Source organism: Octopus bimaculoides, chromosome 4 (genome assembly GCF_001194135.2).
Source record: "Octopus bimaculoides isolate UCB-OBI-ISO-001 chromosome 4, ASM119413v2, whole genome shotgun sequence".
Classification (NCBI taxonomy): Eukaryota; Metazoa; Mollusca; class Cephalopoda; order Octopoda; family Octopodidae; genus Octopus; species Octopus bimaculoides.
The window spans coordinates 101,644,872-101,660,189 of record NC_068984.1 but is presented as its reverse complement, the minus strand read 5'-3'; the positions used below and the strand labels follow the sequence as shown (position 1 = coordinate 101,660,189).

Sequence of the window (15,318 nt, the reverse complement as noted above, 5' to 3'; positions counted from 1 at the left end):
ATTTGGTAGACAAAAGCTGAAAGAAGTCCATTACACACACAAACACAAACACAAACACAAACACATACACATACACACACACACACACACGATCAAAATAAGCAACAAGATATCAATATGAATATAACCAGGATATCGCCTTAGCACACTTACTTGATATCCTGTTGCTTATCTTGATTTTATTCACCTTACTTCAGGCTGTGTGGATAATACTGGGCTGACTTGGTGCTTCACTTCAGTACCTAATTCAACTAAATCTCAATTATTCCTGATATATATATATATATATATATATATATATGATATATGTATAAAATAACAAAGGTGGCTAGATGCAATATAAAACCAAAAAAGGAAGAATTCAATTGTCACTAATAGTGACTGAGGTTGCATTGTAGCACCTACATTGCTAGAAATAAGAGTCAAAGGTCCTTATAGCTACAAGCATAGAACAAGTTTATGTACTGACAGGGGAGTTAACTGCCCCATAGTGAGTGAGGGTACTAAATTTTCAAGCCAGTTTTGCTTGAAATTAAAGCTCAACTGTAGTATTATTCCATGTTATAGAAATAAATAGATAAATATAGTTAGGTCATGATATATAATATGTATATGTATGTGTGTGCTTGTATTTGTGTGTGTCCTTATCTTGTCTACATGTGATGGTTGTAAATGAGTATTATTGTCATACAAGTTAGATGGTTCACTTCCAGTCTTCTGTGGAAAAAAGATGTCTAGCTATGGGTAAATCTCTCACTTAGAAACAGATGAGGAAAATATATTTGACTGTAGCTGAGACAACTCTAGTTATCTTGACACAAAACATTGTTTATTAAGTGTCATCCAATCAGTGGACACAATTCTATCATGTGACATTGTTCACTCCCACGTCATTTATCATTTAAGTTTATGTCGATTCATCTGAGGAACACTTTAGTGTCTCTACCAGGTGAGTCATTGTAGATTTACTCAGTTTGCCTTAGCACATTTACTGTGGTACAGACAGTTCATTTTGCATCATGGACAATTACAGTTACAGTTCGCCATTTTGCACTTCAGTTTGGAATTGCTGCAATGTTTATAAAGTTATTATCTGAGCACAATATCAATATTCGTCTTATGTTATAACAGTAGCAAACTTGCCTCAACAAATTCCATCTGACCCATGCAAACTTGGAAAAGTGGATGTTAAATGATGATGACAACAATAACAGTGACGGTGATTTCCACCATTTTTATATTGAACATTTGAACTGGAATAAACATAAATAGTTTGTCAATTGAGTTTGAGTCATGAGGATGGCTGAATGAATGCAGTTTCTTCTGAAAATGTTGGAAGAGAAATGTTTCAAATGGTACTTTTCCCTCCCTCCATCGCCCTTCTGCCCAATATTGCTTACATATGGGACAATTGAAACCTCCAGTTCAAAATCCTATACATGTTATTGCTCGATGTATTTTCACATTTGCTGCATAAAAAAAAAATCATTCAAATCCAGAGATGTTTTTACTAAATATGAAGCTTTTATTACATAATTTAGGTGGGGTGGCATGTTATAGAAATAGATAAATAAAAAGGATCTGGTAAAAAATACACAAAACAATTGGAAAATACAAAATTCATGTTTTAAAATGTTAGTGTACAGCAAGTGATCATCAAGTTGGATCACATGCTATCATTAATGCAGTATTTATGTTGACCATTGAAGCCTATGAAATTTCCATGGGTTTTGCTAGTGATCATTGAGAACTTTAGTTGTCTGTTGCTGATAGAGATGATGGTGAATAGCATGCAGGATAGATAGGTAGAGTGAGAGAAAGAGAGATGAAAGAAGTTGTGACAAGAATTAGTTGAGGCAGTAACAGTGAAAGGTGGGAGAAAAAAGAAACAAACAAAATAAAACACCATTGGATTAGTAGAGAAATATAAGCATCAGTACAGGCATGGTTGTGTGGTAAGAAGCTTGCTTCCTAACCACATGGTTCTAGGTTCAGTCTCACTGCATGACACCTTGGGCAAGTGTCTTCTACTATAACTTTAGGCTGACCAAAGCCTTGTGAGTGATTTTGTAGATGGAAACTGAATGAAATCCATCATATATATATAAATCAGTGTGTGTGTGTGTGTCTTTGTGTCTATGTTTGTCCCCCACCACTGCTTGACAATTAATGTTGGTGTGTTTACATCCCTGTAATTTAGTGGTTCAGCAAAAGAGATCGATAGAATAAATACTAGGCTTTAAAAAAAAGTACTGGAGTCAATTCATTTAACTAAAAAATTCTTTAAGGCAGTACCCCAACATGACTGTAGTCTAATAACTGAAACCAGTAGAAGATAAAAGATACACACACACACACACACACACACACACACACACACACACACACACATGTATATATATATATATATATATGAATCGAAGTGTACACTATCATATATCCATTATGGCTGATCAGTTTCACACTAGGGGTTCAATGGAGTATTAGGTAACAGTTAAATAATGTAACACTGCACTCTTCAGAGATAGTAGTTATAGAATTAAGTATAGTGACTGCTCTCTATTGTTGGAGGTGAATAAACACATCTGTTTAATAAATTACAGAAACAAGAATGCATGTAATTTTTTTACTTACAGATATATGTATGTGTGTGAACATGTGTGTGTATGTGTGTGTGTGTGGACTTGCCACAAGCAATATATATATATATATATATATATATATATATATATATGTGTGTGTCAATGTCAAACAATTAGAATGATTGCTCAACACTGCAATCATTTCTTTATTTGTGTATAAAGGGTACCATTGTTTTCATTGGTTTTCTTTCATGAAACCAAGGGTAACCTTAATACACACACATACACATACATATGTATACATACATATATATATAAATATATATATGTGTACATATGTAAATGAACAAGAAAGAAAACTGGAACAATCAAGGTCAAACCTTGGATATATCACCGGTAGAGTACCACTTTTTAGCATGTGAGTACTGAAGGCAGTGCAGCCAACTTAAAGAAAGTTTTGGTGAAAGTGCAGATAATATTTAACTTCCCCCAATATATATATGTGTATGTTTATATATATATAAATATGTGTGTATGTTTATATATATAACTATATATATATATATATATATATATATATATATATATATATGAGAGCATTGTAGTTTGCTTGAAGCATTGTATTACCAAAGAAGGGACAAAATAGAGAAAATAGAAAGCTTCTGACAATGTGGAAAGTTTCACAAAACCTTTATATTTCAGGCACAAAGACCCTTCTTTGGAAGAAAAATAGTCTGGGAAATATCTAGTTATACAGGTTCCATTGACAAGTTCCGTTAATCTGTTGAAATCCCCTAGCGTTATGTCACAGCAGTCACTCTCCACCTATGTTTGGAGATTGACTGCTACTGCTACATAACATGAAGGGATTTGAATGAATTAATGGAACCTATATAACTGGACATTTCCCAGACTGTTTTTTCTCCAGAAGTTTGGCTTTTGCATCTGAAATATAAAGGTCTTGTGAAACTTTCTGCACTGTCAGAAGCTTTCTATTTTCTCACCTTTTTCCCTTCTGTATATGCACATGTGCGTGCACAGACACACACACGTGTGCACACACACACACCCCATGGACTTCTATCAGTTTTCGTGTGCCAAATCAGCTCAGAAGGCTTTGATTGGTCATGGCCTATAACAGAAGATATTTGCTCAAGGTATCATGCAGTGGAACTGAAACCTAGACTATGTTGTTGGAAAGCAAGCTTCTTAAACACTCAGCTACACCTATGTGATTAAAAATATATAGATATTTTGATTTAAATATGAATAGGTAAATGTGTTTATTTGTATTTTACCTGTTAATCAGATAGATACATTCTATATTTTCTTGGGGTAATATCAGCATGGAAAAAGTGGAATCTTAAAATGTAGCTTTGCACATATATACTATCAATCCATTATGTACTATATTCAGGACTGGCACTAGGTGATGCTTGGCTCAATTAGAAAATTATCAGTGGGGCCATCTCCTCTACAAAAGATGAAGATTGATGTTTCATGCTTCATGTAGTTTGCCAATCCCAGCCAAAAAGCATTAAGGGCTTGAGGCTCCACCATTAGCCACAATAATATACTAAAAAATCATCATAGCATCCTCTGCTTGAGCATGTGCACAGGGTCCTCTCTTGGTGCGGGGTCCAGTTTGAACAAATCTGTCCAATTGGCTTAAAACCAACCCTGGATATATTTCCGTTATGAGAAACAGGAAAAAAAAAAAAAAGAAAAAAGAAAAAACATAACTCAGTAACTAAGAATTTCTTTTCAGTTGTCTTGGCCAAGAACTAATACAGAAAAGTTATTAGTTGAGTTGTTTGATAGTGAATCAGCACAATTCTTAGCTATCGTGGAAAGTCTGAGTGACAGTCACATACGTATCATAACACCGGGCGGTGTTTTCCAAGGAGAGATGGAGTTAAACGATGTAAGTTTAGAACTGTTTGCTGCTGCCAAAGAAATAGTCTCAGGTTAGTGAAATCCAAGTTTTGTAATTCTTTGGTTTTAATGTATGAGTGTAGTGGAGCGTTTAGCACATGAGTCACTTCTTCCTAAATAAAATGATTAAAAAAAAAAAGATACAAAATAGTTTGATACTTAGTTTGTTTTTTTTTCACTACTTTCGCAGATTCTTATGACTCTGTGACTCTGTCATCATCCAATTCCATTATTATGAATTTGAATTGGGAGCCTGAGTCATAGTGGATCTTTCATTAGGTGATTATACAACCATGGACACCAATTCTAAAAATGCATTGAAGTTACTCTCTTGATAGAACCTGGTGATCCTGACTGTTGATCTTCTAGGATTCCGCCGCTCAGCATCAATGCAAGAAGCACTTTTAGCTCAGCTGAGCTCTTCACAATCTGCCATCCTTTAGTCTCATGACTTTGCAGTATCCCTGGCAGGATGGCTGAATGGGTGCTATGCCTTGTCAAATGGCAGCCCATAACTATGCAGAACACAGTCATCACTCTGTGAGGTATTTTCAAGATACCAGTATACCCGTGATACCAAGTTAATTCTATGCAAATATGTGATTTACTTAAAATATCTATATCCAGCCCAGTTGTAAGCTTGAAGATTTTTGTTGGTGTTACGACAAAGTATAAATAAATTGTTTTTATCCAGATGCTTTAGTGCTAAAAACCTGTTTTTAAGTCATATTCAAATCATATGTTATAGTGTTGAATAAGTAGAAAGCTGAGACAAAACTGATTTGAAAGGAAGTGTCATTAAATGAAATTAGTATATAGCATCAAAGAAAGAAAGAAAGAAATATTATTATTAAGGCCTTGAGGTCAGTGGATTAATAAATTGGTATGGTGTCAGGCAAAATGCTTTGCAGTGTTCAGTTGTGTACTTTTACTTTGCTGGTCTTTCTTCTTTCATAGTATTTGAACTCAGAAACACGATTTAATACGGCATGATATTTAGTCCTGTATTCTACAATTTTTGTGACTCCATTCCTCTTAAGGAAACATATTTGTATTGTATTGAAATATGCTATGAATGAATAATATTATAACTGAGTTAAATGAAAGAGAAAATATCATGCCAAGTAAGGATAAGACTTGGTGTAGAGCCATGTCCTCTTCGTTTTGAAAGAATAATGTAAATATCTCTGACGACAAAGAAAGCATTTTCTTTTAAGTAATCAATTAAAATTGATGGTGCAGTATGTTTATTGCTAATTGATATTCTTTTGCCTTTTTCAGGAAATATAGCAGCTAACCGCTCAAGAAAAGATTCTTATAGCAATATTTTCACTAATGTTATCCAGACTGAAGATAATTCTCTTTTAGAATTAGCAATAATTGGTATTCATATATCTTTCTATTTCATTTCTCCCTAATGTCACTTTAATATCTTATAAATATACCTCACTCTCATGTAATTCATTTTGATTGCTTCTGTTTTTGTCCAAAATTATTTATTCAATGAACAAATAAACCTTTTTACTACTGGCACAAGGCCCAAAAAGCAATATGTGTACTCAAATGCATAATTATTATCATCATTTTATTTTTTTGTATTGAACTCTACATTTGTTAACTGACCTGTTCACATCAACAATAACCAAAAATCTCACATAAGAATAATTCTATCATGTTCAGTGCTGGTTTTTACTCTATATTTCTACCATCCTTTTCCTATCTTATAATTGTTAAATTTATCTATATTTAGTGTTTTTGTTTTATGTTCTTTGGAGGAGAAAACAAAGTACCTATCAAATCAGTATTTCATCTTACTGTCCTGGCATTTTGTTATGAGCAATGGGAATTCTTCGTTAACTTTGCAGATGCTTTGCAGGTATTATCTGTTCATTAGTGTTAATTTTTGATGAAACTTATAAATAAATTGTTTGATGTTGAAATAAATTTATTCAAGAAATGTTATTCCTTCTGAAGTAGAATTCAGTTTGAGAAAATATCATTAATTATTTAAATATATTGATAATTATTTTAAGCTCCAAAAGCTTGGAAAATGTTAGTTATAATATTATACAAATCAATAGGCATGACTTGTACATATCAGTTTTAACTTCTTAAAAGAAAAAGTATATTCAATATAATTCTAATGTCAGTTATTTACAGAAAAAGAAATTTATTCTTACATTTTGTTATAATTTCATTTAATAAGCAGATTGTTAAATGATAAAGTATTTCTTTTATTCTTTAGTTTTTAACATATGTTTCAAAATAGAAAAAAATCTAACTTTATTGACAAAACACAAACATGATCTAGTCATGAATAGTGTTTACACATTTAAAACAGAGCTGCTACATCCCAACCATGCCCCTCACAAATTCCATTTAGATCCCCAAAGTATTCAAAATGATAAACCAGTCTATTCTTTTCAAATAACAGCTTGTCATGAAATGATATTTTACTCTTTCTGTCTATAATCTCTTGTTAAAACAACATTTGTTATACAGCTTAACTTGTTCCATTGGTTCCCTGTATTATTATTGTCTATTTGACACTGCATTTACTAAGCATTTAGTTCCATTATTCTCCTTTAGAACTGCATCAGTTTGAAATTTCATTTCCAACCTATTATTTTTTTCTATTAGCTATTAACTTGGAATAACTTCAAGCTGAATGTCAACATCTGATTAATTAAACCTAAGTTATCCCTGCCCTTGTGGTATTTAGTTACATCTCCCTACTTTCTGAGTTCAAATACAATAAATATCAACATTACTTTTTCACCTTTTGAGATCCATACAATAAGTACCATTCAAGTACAATTTAAATTAACTGAGTCCTTTCTTTCAAAATATGCGACTTTGAGCCTGCATAAAAAAGGGGTATGGCATCAATAATTTCAGTCCATCAGTTTTGCTGAATGCAAAGTTTAAAATTTTGGCTAAGTTCTTTGGAAATAGGAAGTGTCATTAGACATGCACAGATCTGTGTAGTTCCCAGTAGATCTATCTTTAATAATCTTTACCTCATGCAATACATCACAGGGTAAGTAACAAATCTGGTTTTGGGTGGGTCTGATCAGTTTATATCAATCAAAAATGTGCAAGTCAGCCTCACTAGCTAATAGCTCTCTTTAATACAGCCAGTTTCAGTCTAAGTTTCAGAGTCTGGATTATTGCCATTTACAGCAATATCTACTTGACGGTTAGAATAAATGACCACATAGGTTCTCCTGTCTTCACTTCTGGACATTTTGACTCTTATGCTACTACTGCAGAAAATGGAAATGTTGAAGGGCTTCCACTCAAGTTGGGATGTGGAAGAGATGTGTTGGCATTTGTGGGTATCATCATTGTGATGTTGGACATCATGGAATCTGAGGTAGTTGGCACTCTACTGAAAGAATATGAGATGACATGAGGAACATACTTCGACCAGGACAAGTTGAAAGGCTTACAACCTGGACAGGGAACTCCATACTAGTCAGGATATGTTGCTGAGAAAATCCTACTATTTAAAATGATGCTATTATTTAAGCAGAATACATAAGCAGTTGACTCATTTGCAAAAACAATACATCTCATTTTAGATTTAACTTGTTAATGTTGATAATTTTTTTAGTTTCATAGAAATAGTTTCAGTTAAATTTTTTAGCAAATTTGCTGTAATTTCTGCTTCGTTTTTATTTTGTTTACATTCATTCTTTCTTGTAAAACCATTGTTGTACTAGGTATATTTTATAATTTTTTGTGTGTATAAAATTTGTTTTTTCTCTACAGAGAATTAAAGATGAAAGATATGCTTGGGATGTTAAAATCATGCAGCTTCTTATTGTAATGGAGAAATTGCTACATGGGCGAAGATTACGAAAAGGACAAACATCTGTTCTCATAATTCCTGAGACTGATAATGAGGATGATTTTGAGGCTGATAGCTCTGAAATTGTTCATCCCACACTGTCAGGTTATTTAAAATTTCATCTATCTTAAGACAACTAAATACACTATCTGCAACTTTTTTTTTTTTCAACTTTTCATTGTAAATAGAAAACTAATTTGTTAATTTCTGCCTACCAAGTCCACTCACAAAGCTTTGGTCAGCCCAGGGCTATAATAGAAGACATTTTCCCAAGATGCTACACAGTGGGAATGAACTCAGGACCATATGGTTGAGAAACAAGCTTCTCAACCACACAGCCATTCCTATTCACATTTTTTGTGGAGGGAAACTAGTATTTACCAGTTTGAGAACCTAACTTTATAATCAATTTATTAAAAACCAATGTTTCAATTTGTTTTTGATTACACTGCATAACAAAATTAAAATTTTCTTTGTCTAGATATCAAAGAAAACTTTGCTTTTGTGATCTGGACATCAATGTTTTGAAACTGATTTATTTTCCATTACATTTCAGACTGATTCAGTACTGAGTAGCTGAAGTAGAAATATCATTATAGCAAATATTCTGCTCAATACCACAGATTAGCTTGTCAGTTGCTTGACCTTAACCACTTGAGCATGTCCCTTAGAGATTGACAATATGTGCATCTCTGATGATGAACAGGAGTAGTGGGAGAGCATCACAGCCATGTATTGAGAGGGATTCTTTGGGGAAATTAATAAATGTAACAAAAGTTTGAAAGAAATATTAGCCATTTTTTGTACTATCTATGGGTAAACAAATAGGAAATAACAGTTGTTACCCTAGGACAAAAATCATGTTATATAGTGTTATTCAATGTTTTGTTCGTATTTATCTGTTTAGAAAAGGAAATGAGGTAAACTTAAGCAGTTCATTCTGATCTGGAAGTAAAAGGTGGTACGGTTTAATAAGATGGGGAAAGTTGATATTAAATTTTGAAATTTTAAAATGTGCTTAATAATAAGAATGTGTGATCATTTAGTATTCAGGTGTGGTTGTGTAGTAAGAAGCTTGTTTCCCAGATACATGGTTCCAGGTTCAGTCCCACTGCATGATACCTTGGGCAAGTGTCTTCTACTATTATCTCAGGCCAATCAAAGCCCTGTGAGTGGATTTGGTAGATGGAAACTGAAACAAGCCCATCAAATATGTGTGTGTGTTTGTCCCCCACTACCTCCCGACAACCAGTGTTGATGTCTTTACATCTCTGTGATTGAGCAGTTCAGCAAAAAGAATAAGTACTTGGCTTAAAAAAAAAAATAAGTACTGGGGTTGATTCATTTGACTAAAAATTCTTCAAAGTAGTGCCCCAGCATGGCCACACTTTAATGACTGAAACAAGTAAAAGTAAAAAGATAAAACAAGAAGATTTAAACAAAAAAACAACCATTTTATGGACGTTTTTTTTTCTTTATGTCTGCCTAAGAATATAGCAATTATAGCAATTGTGTTAATGAAAATTTAGTTTCTTTAAGCTTCTTAATCTGAGTTATTGTTTTTTTTAGTTCTATGCTGTTAAAAATATGAAACAAATCCATTAATAATTAAAATTTCTTCTGTAAATATGAATTGTAATAGCATAACTTTATATTTTAATTTGTAACTGCTAAATTCATTAACTGGACTTGATCCCAAATTTGGATATTTCAGAATTTAATATGATAGTTTAATATTCATAAACTATCATGGAATTTTTAACAAACATATGTATGTAAACAGATAAGCTACAAATTTATGTTATAATCATTGTATATTTCCAGGATATACAGTTGTAGCTGACGACTTACTCATCTTGTCTCAAGTTCTGAAGTCTGTTTTAACAAGCAATTTTTGTGTAAGTTGTTGTTGTTATTGTCCTAGTGACTTGTCATTGTAATCTGCATGTAAGTCTTGTCATTGTTTTGTTTATAGATTTAAGGAAAACACTTTGTTGATATTATTGCAACATTTTGTTAATCCAATCAACTTTCTTGAGATATTTTTGGCCCTTCAGATGTATTATGTTGTTTTTTTAGAAAAGACATACAAATGTGATGTTCAACAAGGAGGATGGTGATGGTTGTTGGAACAGCAGCTATGGACAGGATTTCTTACACTTTCTTCTTCTTACCACTGCTGTAAACACAACGGTAATGGTAACACCAACATTGAGAAAAGTCAAGAAGCATAAGAAAACAGTCGTAGGAGCAACACAATCTCACTGCCACCACTTTGACTAACTCTGTTGTAATTAGTAACTGCAACAACTATGACTACAATCGCGACAAACAAAGCAGAGAACCAAACATTGAGAAAATACCACCATCAATACTGATATCATTAGCACCAGCACCATGACTTGTAAACTAATTGTTAATGATTTCTCAAACACAGCACCTAATAACTTTATTATCATTATATCTGAATGATGTAAAGAAGTTGCTAAGTAAGACCAGCATGTCCTTAAACATGCTAGATTAAGTCCCGGAGGAGACCTGTAAGAGCAGTATGCTATATAGTTATGTAGAAACTTGTCTGAAACCAATCTGGAGGATCATAAACTACATTGTTCAAGGGAAAGGGTTTGGCATGGTTCAGATGAAATGTTTGACCTTAATGGATGCCAAGAACCACTTAACATTCCTAAAGAGTGATGCTCCAGTCCTCAAATTGACCTAGCTTGGCCTGAGATTGGTGAAAATAAAGGTGACAGTTGTCTTGCTAGAAACAGAAGAAAAGACACCCAAGTTAGAAATTCATAGGTTGCATAATGAAAACTGGTTGGGTACAGGAATGATCTGAGAATCCAAACGGATGAAGGAAGCATGGAAACTCCCCCTGGCCTGATCAACATGCTGACTGGATGTAACTGTTTTTAGTGGTTGGAAGCAGAAGGCTTAGTTGGCACTAGTGTGGTTGGCACTTGTGATAAGAAAAGGCATTGCAACTCATGTTTCAAATGGTGATAATGGCTTCAATGTGAAACATAAAGGTTGCATTGCCAGAGTTAATGTTCATGCTTTAAGTCATGAAAGGACAAAAGCCATTTGATGGGCCCAGGTGGTAGAGATGCAGCATGATAAGAAAGCCATAAGAAGGCAATGAGCTGGCAGATAGCATGCCGGGTGAAATGCTTAGTGGTATTTTGTCTGTTTTACATTCTGAGTTGAAATTCCGCCGAGGTCAACTTTGCCTTTCATCCTTTCGGAGTCGATAAATTAAGTATCAGTTACGCACTGGGTCAATATAATCAACTTAATCCCTTTGTCTGTCCTTTTTTTGTCCCCTCTATGTTTAGCCCATTGTGGGCAATAAAGAAATAAGAAACGTTAGCACGCTGGGCGAAATGCTTAATGGTATTTTGTCTGCCGTTACGTTCTGAGTTCAAATTCCGATGAGGTTGACTTTGCCTTTCATCCTTTCGGGGTCGATAAATTAAGTACCAGTTATGCACTGGGGTCGATATAATTGACTTAATCCCTTTGTCTGTCCTTGTTTGTCCACTCTGTGTTTAGCCCCTTGTGGGCAATAAAGAAATAAGAAAGCCATAATTTAGTCTTTGACAGACCAATGTACAGTTTTCTAGTGTCACTTTGCTCAACTGTTTGGGGTAAGAAATGGAATGTAGACAGAGGTGGATTTAGTACCTACCTTGGAAGCCTGTCATGGTATATGGCAGAAAATACACAGTGCTGTGAGAAGCTGGGATATGATAAACGGCTGCATGAGGTGCAATCACTTGGTTTGGATGGCCTGGCCTACAAGCTATACACATACATGTCAGAGTTGTTCATTGACATCTTGACACATATCTACTGCAACTGATAGCAGAATGGGAGAATTCTCAGTTTTGTAAGTTTGAAAGTGGTGGTATTGCTGAAGAAGAATGCATGTGATAGGGATGTAATTAATGATTTCCAGCCTATAACTCTGGTAAGTGCAGAGTTTAAGAATTTTGGCTAAGATGCTAGCAAAGAGGTTGGCATTTGCCATTAAAAGTGTGGATGGAAAGACACAGACATGCACATTTGCAACCAGATCTATCCTCCAAAACTTCCACTTCATGATACGTTGTAGAGAAAGTAGGTAGTAAACCTGTTTTTGGTGAAACTCTCATCAACTTGGATCAACTGAAAGGCTAGAGAGTCAACCATAATTACCTGATGGCTATCCTCAAAGCTGCCAGTTTTGGTTTCGTCTTTAGAGGCTGGATCACTTCAGTGCACAATGGAATTTGTTCAGTGGTCAGAGTAATAAGCCACTTTTTTTAATCATTTCAGATTCTGCACTCAGTTTGTCAAGGATATCCTCTCTAATCTCTTCTCTATGTATTGATTCTTAATTCACTACTGCAGAAATTGGAGTTGTTATGGGGAATTTCATTCAAACTGGAATAAAAAACGGCTGTATGCAAACAATGTCACAATGTCACCATAATAGTGTCTGTCACTGTGAAAACTGAGGTGGTTGGCACCATTCTAGAGGAATATGAGACTTGGGTAGGAGCAAAAATAACAAGGACAATTTAATGGATTTGTTAGCTTGATACATGGAAAAACAAATCTAGGCCATCAGACAACATCACTGAGCGCTAGATAGAGGGTTCTGATAAGTTGCTTGGGGACTGGTTCAGTGAAAGACAGCTTCTGAGAAGAAGCTGTCTTTGAAAAGATGGGTAGACTTGGTGAAAGCTTACGTTGCTTCCATTATATATTGGTTTCAAATTTTGGCACAAGGCCAGCAATTTCAGGGAGGGGCAAGTTGATGTAATCTTTCCCAGTACTCTACTGGTACTTATTTTATTGATCCTGAAAGGGTGAAAGGCTGCCAGGGTCGACTTTGACCCTGGCAGCATTTGAACTCAGAATGTAAAGATGGAAAAATGTCACTAAGCATTTTGCTCAGCATGCTAACGATTCTGCCAGCTTGCTGCCCTTCCTCCATTATATATTATTATCTGCATTTTGTGCCTTAGCTTAGTTCTTGCCTGACAAGCTTGGAGCATCTGCTCTTATGCTTCATGTTGAAATGATGTGTTCCACTCATCAGGTGATTCGTTTGCTCTCAACATCCTCTGTGATGAGAGCTTGGTATGCCATGGCTGATGCAGACATGCACTGAGACTGTTACATTTACAGAGATTACTAGATGGTCCACAGGTATGGTCATGCTTTGTCAGGCACATCTTTGCACCAGCCATCATCTTGACAGAGTTGCAGTCCGAAGTCAAACAATGACCAATACCAGGCATCTGGTATCTAGAATGTTCTAGGGTACTCACAGCTCTTTACCAATCAGGTAATGCAGTCAGCATTCTATCAAGTATTAGTATTGGGTAAAAGTAGCAACATTCTCAAGAAAGCTCCAGGTGTTTATGAGAATCAATGGGCTGGTCTGTTCTGGACAACATCCAATCTGGGAATTATGGATAACTTCCAGGAATCTCTGACTTGACTGTGTTGCTAGTTAGTGGGTGCTGCTGGCTCAAGACAATCTCTACAAAGCAGGAAATACCATCAGCTGGGTTTGTCCATGATGCATATAGAGCAGCAAAATTGTTTTGTAGACACTCATTCTGTGTCAGTATCATTGGCTTGTGGAGTTTTGTTCTGCAGCTGTTGTTATGAATAGGACAAATTTGACTATCAAGCAAGTCCCTCATGAAAATCATCCTGTCATCTTCCTTTGTTCCAGAAGGACAAGTAGTTTTCTTATGGTGAAAAATATTGTGAGATCGATGAGGCTGAAAAGACTGTAGACAATCATTTTCATGTCAGAGATTGGGCTTGTGCAAAGGCTGTGCATGATTGCAAGAAGACAAAATGTTCAGTAATGAACATTAAAATAGTCAATGTCTGATAGAATTAAGTAACATTATTATCATTGTGTATTGTGAGGGCACATGGCTTAGTAGTTAGAATGTTGCACTCATGATCGTGAGATTGTAGGTTCGATTCCCAGACTAGGTAGTGCACTGTTTTCTTGAGCAAAACACTTCATTTCATGTAACTTTGTGATTGCTTTGTCAATTCACATGAGGTACATCATGCACCTGCACAGGTAATGTTGATTCATTGGAGAGAGTGAACTAACTGTACAGCACAAACATTTGATCACTATAAACAAATCATCTGTGCAGGTTGGCAGATTGTTTAGCAAGTAATTGTACCACCCTCATCAGTTGTCTATGAAAGGAGAGTCTATGTATAAACACCATTACTCTTCATTTTTTTTTGTTTTGCTTTTTCCACAATATAATATATTATACTAAAGACAGAGATTATCTCATAGTCAATCATTTTAATGTGTTATATGTTGTTTCTATTTTGAAGCTTTTTTTTTTGTTTCATTTTTATCAGCCAACACAAGTTGACCTCACTGTAGTTCTTGAAGTTGTTTATTATCTGTGGAACCAAACCAAAGCAGTACTACGTCGGTACCAAATCGGATTTGAGGATAATTCAAAGTACTTCCAAAAGAGCGAAAATATAGCAACGGTTTGACTTATTATAATCTCTTTTGGTTTACATGATTTCTTACGAGTGACTCTATTAGTAATTCTAAATGGCAGGAATCATAGTTTTCTTAGAATTATTCTACTAAAGAAAAGATTGGATTTTAGTGAACATCAGACATTTTAATAAATATAATTGTGTGGTTAAGAAGTTCACTTCTAAACTATGTTGTTTTTGGTTCAATACCACTGTACAGTACCTTGGGTAAGTATTTTCTACTATAACCCTGGGCCAACCAAACCCTGCTGAGTGCATTTGATAGATGGAAACTCAAACAAACCCATCATGTGTGTGTGAGTATAAATATATATATATATATATATATATATTTGAAGATAAGCAACAAAAATTCAATAGGTTATAGCAGTACGTACGTTTCATACAAGCTCC

The 15,318-nt window shown here is 34.6% G+C and overlaps 1 protein-coding gene across 1 annotated transcript in view; it reads left to right on the top strand.

The window, feature by feature from the left end:
• Positions 1 to 3,354: 3,354 nt before the first annotated feature.
• Positions 3,355 to 15,318, top strand: part of LOC106878790 (cilia- and flagella-associated protein 54) — a 77,649-nt gene continuing 65,685 nt past the window's right edge. Inside the window, exons 1-6 of the mRNA XM_052967654.1 lie at positions 3,355 to 4,549; positions 5,799 to 5,900; positions 6,293 to 6,393; positions 8,292 to 8,475; positions 10,195 to 10,268; positions 14,773 to 14,910. Of these exons, the coding sequence (XP_052823614.1) occupies positions 4,492 to 4,549; positions 5,799 to 5,900; positions 6,293 to 6,393; positions 8,292 to 8,475; positions 10,195 to 10,268; positions 14,773 to 14,910 (657 nt within the window). The 5' untranslated portion in view covers positions 3,355 to 4,491. The remainder of the gene's footprint in view (positions 4,550 to 5,798; positions 5,901 to 6,292; positions 6,394 to 8,291; positions 8,476 to 10,194; positions 10,269 to 14,772; positions 14,911 to 15,318) is intronic.